Source organism: Fukomys damarensis, unplaced genomic scaffold (assembly GCF_012274545.1).
Source record: "Fukomys damarensis isolate Sample0158 unplaced genomic scaffold, DMR_v1.0_HiC HiC_scaffold_29, whole genome shotgun sequence".
NCBI classification, from domain to species: domain Eukaryota; kingdom Metazoa; phylum Chordata; class Mammalia; order Rodentia; family Bathyergidae; genus Fukomys; species Fukomys damarensis.
The window spans coordinates 50,496-55,692 of NW_022900941.1; the positions used below are offsets into that span (position 1 = coordinate 50,496).

Consider the following 5,197-nt stretch of genomic DNA (forward strand, 5'->3'; position numbering starts at 1 on the left):
ATGGTGAAAGATAAGGGTCTAATTTTAATCTTTGGTAGGTTGAGATCCAGTTTTCCCAACACCATTTATTAAAGAGGCTCTCTTTCCTCCAGTGGGGAAGGTCAGCTCCTTTGTCAAAGATGAGGTATGGGAACTAGCAGAAAGAATCAACAACTGGGATCTCATCTTATTGAAAAGCTTCTGCACTGCAAAATAAACTATCAACATGGTCAAAAAAGACACTCCCACAAGTTCACATCTCCCCTACCTGCACTGCAACACAAAGGCCAAGAATTAAAATGTGTGGTGCCAGTGTACTAACGGACAGTAAGACCAATGGACAACAGAAGCTCTAAAATTAAGTTTACACTGTGAGGATACAGAACATGGCATTTCAGAACAGGAGTAGGGTGTACTGACCAACACCATACAAGATACATTATAGAAAAGCTAAGTACAGAACTCAGTGGATACCTCAAATGAAAGCACAGATGAGGGTTGGGTATTTATTTAGCTCAGTGGTGCTGCCTGTCTCACAAGTGCAAGGTCCTGAGTTTAATCCCCAGTACCCCCCCACAAAAAAAACCCAGATGTTCATGAGGGAAATGATAATCCCTTTTCATCACATTAATTATAACCCCCAATCCAAACATATAGCATCTTTAAAAACTGATTTAAAAACATAAGCTTTCACATTGCTATTCAGTTACTCGACAGTTTGATGTAATGGTTTTGTGATATAGAAAAATTTTTAAACACTAAAAACAAAGGTAAAAGACAAGCAGAACAACTACTTACATCTTATTATGAACAAAAAGGATTACAGAATACCTACCAAACAGAAAGAGCTGCCAGAAACTTCTACAAAGGTAACAACCCAGTACAAAAGCCAAACAAGGAGTTCCCAGAGCAGGAACATAACTGGCTCTTCAACAAATGGAGAGAAAGATAAACTCCAGAAAAGATAAAGGAAGGTTTTATAAATCTGAAAGGTCCCTTCTTCCTTGAAAATGTAAGTCATATCTTCTTTTATTTCCTTGTTTAGAAGTCAAGGGCTGCCCATATATTCAGGGGTTTTGTTTGGTTCTTTGTTTTACTGTTTTGATATAGGATTCCACTGCTACCCAAGCTGATTCCTCACTGGAGCTCTCAAGTGATTCTCCCAACTTAGCTTTTTCCAAGTAGCTGGGGCTGCAGGTGTGTACCACCACACCACTAGCTGTATTTTTACTGACTAGAATCATATTGTCCTGATATATCAATTGTGCATGGTCTTTTCCCCCATCCATGTTAGTTCTGATGGTCTGGTGACCCTGAAGCATTCCTTCTTGTCCTTTCTTGCCACTGTTCACAGTGTTTCATCCTCTGGAAACAATACCACAGCTCACTGACCTGAGGCTGTTCAACTGCTGGCTTACATGAACAGCCCTTTACCTCTTCCCTGGGGGGTAGGTCCTATGAGAACTCAGGCATGGAAGGGGCTTTCCAGAAGTGGCTTTCAACATTCTTCAGCTGGCCTGTTCAAACTTCATACCTTATGAAGTTAGAAACGTGCAGTAGGAAACATCTTAAGGAAAGGCAGTAAGTGGGGCAGAGGTAGGAGGAGGAGGGGCTGTCTGTGAAGAAGGCCTGAAATAAGGCAGCCACATCTAGAACAGCAGTGCTCAGTGTCTGCCTCTTTGGAACAAGTCAGGCAGCACCAGACTCCAGCCGCCGGAGCTTCTCCTGTAGCCCCCGGAACTGCCTTTGAGCCCAGTCAATGCGGGTCTGGAGACTGGCTATATCTGCAGCTAGCTGAAGGCCTGGAGAAGAAAGAGAAAGTGTCACCATGGTATCGTGGTATGAAATATGAGCCAGGAAGTTGTAGACACCTCAGCCCACCCCCTGGACTGCAAAGATTTCAGGGCCCTCGGGCCCCCCTCATTCCTAAAACATTCCAGGTGTGACCACGCACTGGCTACTTCCACACCTTACTGAACCCGGACCCTGACATGCTTCAGATCTGTGCGAAGGTGTCAGCTCCTCAGAAAGCTTCTTCAACAGCCTTTATCTCAATGAAAACTCAGATTGCACCACCTCCTTGCGGGTTCACTTCCTTCCTCCTTCCATCGTCGCACTTCCTCACTGCCCTTACCCACTCTCCCTGCACCTTTCTCCTTTGCTTCTGAAAGTGACAGACTTTGGATCAACCTCCAAGCAGCTTTTGCCAACCCCTTTGCCATCTAGCACTTCGCATCACCCAGTCCTCCTGCTTGGCAGTACAGCTTGTCACTCTTTCCAGGCAACATGTCCTCTTGTTATCTGGGATACCCCACCCTCCAGGTTGTGTTCCTCAGTCCCCTGTCCTGTAGCTGCATTCCTGAATCCACATTCTTGGACCCTCTCTGATCTCATCCCATCTCAGCTTTAAGTCTGCATCTGTGTCCACAACTTGAGGGTTTAAACACCAGCGCTTACAGAGTGAATTCCCAAATCTCTCTCTAGTCCAGGCTCTTCCACACTTCAGAAGCAGGTACCAAAACAAAACCCAGAAGTTGCATCTGGACATCAGCCAACACTACACAGCACACAAGAGCGCACCCACACCAACCTTCTATGTTCCCCTTGGCTGCTATGCTGCAGCCTGCCCACTCTAGGTAAGGACAGCTCCATCCTCCCAGGCTTCTGGGTGGAGACCATAAGCTCTCTTGGGTGTCTCTTTTTCCTCCACCTCTGCATCCATCTGTCCATAAATGCTGGGGCTTCTACTCTCAAAACTTATAGGTTCTCAACATACCCCACTTCCATCTGCATCTGTTCCTGGCACCTGCTTCTGCTCTTTGCCATCCAGTCTGTCTCCACTCAGTGCCCAAAGGAGCCCTATTAACCTATAAGTTCTACTTCCCAATCCTCAGCTCAAAGCCATACCACAGCCTCCAAGGTCCTTAATCAGGAGTCATTTCACCCTGGCCATGTCCCCCTGCCCACAGATCCTGGCACTCCTCTTGCACCAACCCCACTATGGCCCACTGGCTTCTTCTCTGCTCTTTCAACATACAAGCCACATCTCCCCTCAGAACCCCTCTGACTTGAACACTGTTCCCCCAGAACACCCAGAGCTTCCCCTCATCTCCTCGGACTTTCCCTAACCCTTCATGCAGCAGCTCCCAAGCCCACTCTTGTTCTATTCCATCCTATGTTACTTTTTTAATAACAATTTTCACAATTTTTAATAACAATTTTGCATCATATTAAAGGTCTATTTACTTGTACAATCCCTTTATCTCTTCCACAGGATAAACATTCCATGAGGAAAGTTTATCCTTTTTGCTCCTTTGCTGTATCCTTGGCGGCTAGCATGAGCCTAGAATGATGCAGTCAGCCAATGAATGCTTTTGGAATAAACGGCAGAGTGCAACAAATATTTGCAATGAAGAAAACCTGGGAAGCCTTAACATGGTGTTAGTACTAAAGTGCTCCATGTAGATAAAGGGGCAGAATTTAATCCAGGGCCACATGTCCAACTAGCCAGATCTACTTACCATCCTGAAAGCTGGCTTGGGCCTGTCGAAGACTGTGAGGAACCAGGATTCCAAACCAGTTCAGGGGATCCTGTGGGGCTGCAGAGAGCTCTGGCTCTGGAGAGTTGTTGGGGCCCTTTCGCCTGCGCAGCACTGAGGAAAGAAAGGCTAGAGGCTGGCCTTTATTGTCTTAGTGACAGCGCTGAGCTTAGTTTAAGCTCTGATTCTGCAAAAACACTGAAAGATGCTGTTATAGTTTATATCTACATGTCCCCCAAGAGCCTCATGGGCTCAGAGGTTGGGTTTTTGGAAGGTGATTGAATTTTGGGGCTGCATTACAGCTGACTTGCTGTTAAGAGGTGGGCTCTGAAAGGAAGAAGTGGGTCCTATGGACCAAGAAGGTTGTATCACCCTTCCTGGAACCTTCCTTGACCCTCTGTGCTTCCTGTCCACCATGTTGTGTGCAGCTGTCCTCTGGTAGACCCCTCTGCCATGATATCCTCCCTTGGAGCCAGCTGACTGTACGTTGTAAAGACAGCCAAAATCTCTTCTTCCTTAAATTGTTAGAGTTGGGTTTTGTATCCTCAAAACAAGAAAAGTAACTAAGATGGCCAGAAAAACCCTTCCCAATATTCTATGTTCCTTGAAACAGCACCACCCTTATAATTCAGATAGGCTGTCCATTCTCATGGCTCCCATAAAGCCCACAGATGAGCCATTTTCCCACAACAAGGCCACATACTGACCTTACCCATTTTGCCTGAACATGCCAGAAGATCTGACACAGACTGTCCAATCCCCTGTTCTTTATCCTGGGAATGATTCACTGGAATTAGAAGTTTTTTTCCTCCAAAACAGACAGACACAGAGGTAAACATTTTATCTTCTGTTCAGCTGACTGAGACTTCCTTTCATTGCAAAACTATCCCAGATGTAAGGCACACACATATAACTTCTCTCACCCTCCCTATAGGTCTAAAGTAAAACCACCCTATGGCAACCTTCAGCTCAGCGGAGTTCTCTCTATTGCCAAAGCCTGAATAGCCAGTGTTCATCTATTGCATGCATTTCAAATTTTAAGGCAACTCACCTGCCTCTCGGGGCCCTACGTCCTCTGGAGTCTGGGCGTCAGCTCTCACCACCTTGAATGTCTGGAGTCTGTCCTGGTCCTCGCTGAAGGACAAGAAGGGATAACAGGCCATCGATGGCCTGAGCCTGGGCCCCACCTACCTACTTCAGTATTGCCGGTTCCTCACCTGGCTCGCACGCAGACCCGAGGTTCCATGCGAGAGGCATACTGCAGGGGCCCCACGGACTTGGAACCCATGGCGTAGCGAGCCTTGGCAAGCGACAGCCAGCCCTAAAGAGATAGGAGAGTGTGGACATTCAGTTTACGCCTGTATACCTTCCTTCCCTCCCCCACCCCCTAGACACTCACCTCCTCCACCCGGGTGTTCAGCGCCACCCGCTTCGCCTCCAGCTCCTCCAGGTCCCTGAGTAGCTGCAGAAGCAGCGAGTCCAGCTCTTCCCGCATGTCCTGACCAGCCATGACCACCCACAGTCGCGTACCGGTTACTCGGAGGCTAAGGCCGCAATCGTCTCTTTTCAGGCTGTCCAATCACCGCTAGTCGCGCCGGTAGGACAACCAATATGTTCGCGAGGCCCTGCCCAAAGGGCGTTTTCATTGGTGGCCCGGAAGCCAGTGACCCCCCCCCCCC

At 47.6% G+C, this 5,197-nt stretch overlaps 1 protein-coding gene across 3 annotated transcripts; it reads right to left on the minus strand.

The window, feature by feature from the left end:
- Positions 1-459: 459 nt before the first annotated feature.
- On the minus strand, positions 460-5,190 carry Ccdc115 (coiled-coil domain containing 115). 3 transcript variants are annotated; one of them, XM_010603120.3, is made up of 6 exons: positions 4,918-5,185; positions 4,736-4,839; positions 4,570-4,652; positions 4,231-4,326; positions 3,501-3,632; positions 460-1,781 (listed from the first exon to the last, which is right to left on the minus strand). In XM_010603120.3, exons 1-6 carry the CDS (start codon positions 5,026-5,028, stop codon positions 1,669-1,671), a joined length of 639 nt encoding a protein of 212 aa, XP_010601422.1. In that variant the 5' UTR covers positions 5,029-5,185; the 3' UTR covers positions 460-1,668. The 3 variants fall into 3 exon arrangements, 2 of the variants coding, with proteins under 2 accessions (XP_010601422.1, XP_010601423.1); XR_776201.3 differs by having other exon boundaries at positions 1,697-1,781; positions 4,226-4,326; positions 4,918-5,190; XM_010603121.3 differs by lacking the exon at positions 4,231-4,326 and having other exon boundaries at positions 4,918-5,180.
- Between the last annotated feature and the right edge of the window lie 7 nt (positions 5,191-5,197).

Bases quoted from the DNA above. Each gene is read 5' to 3' on its own strand.
- Ccdc115 (XM_010603120.3), bottom strand. From the start codon at position 5,028: ATGGCTGGTCAGGACATGCGGGAAGAGCTGGACTCGCTGCTTCTGCAG. The intron at 4,840-4,917 runs GTGAGTGTCTAG...CTATCTCTTTAG, and splicing joins TGAACACCCGGGTGGAGGAG to GGCTGGCTGTCGCTTGCCAA. The intron at 4,653-4,735 runs GTGAGGAACCGG...CTTGTCCTTCAG, and splicing joins CGGGTCTGCGTGCGAGCCAG to CGAGGACCAGGACAGACTCC.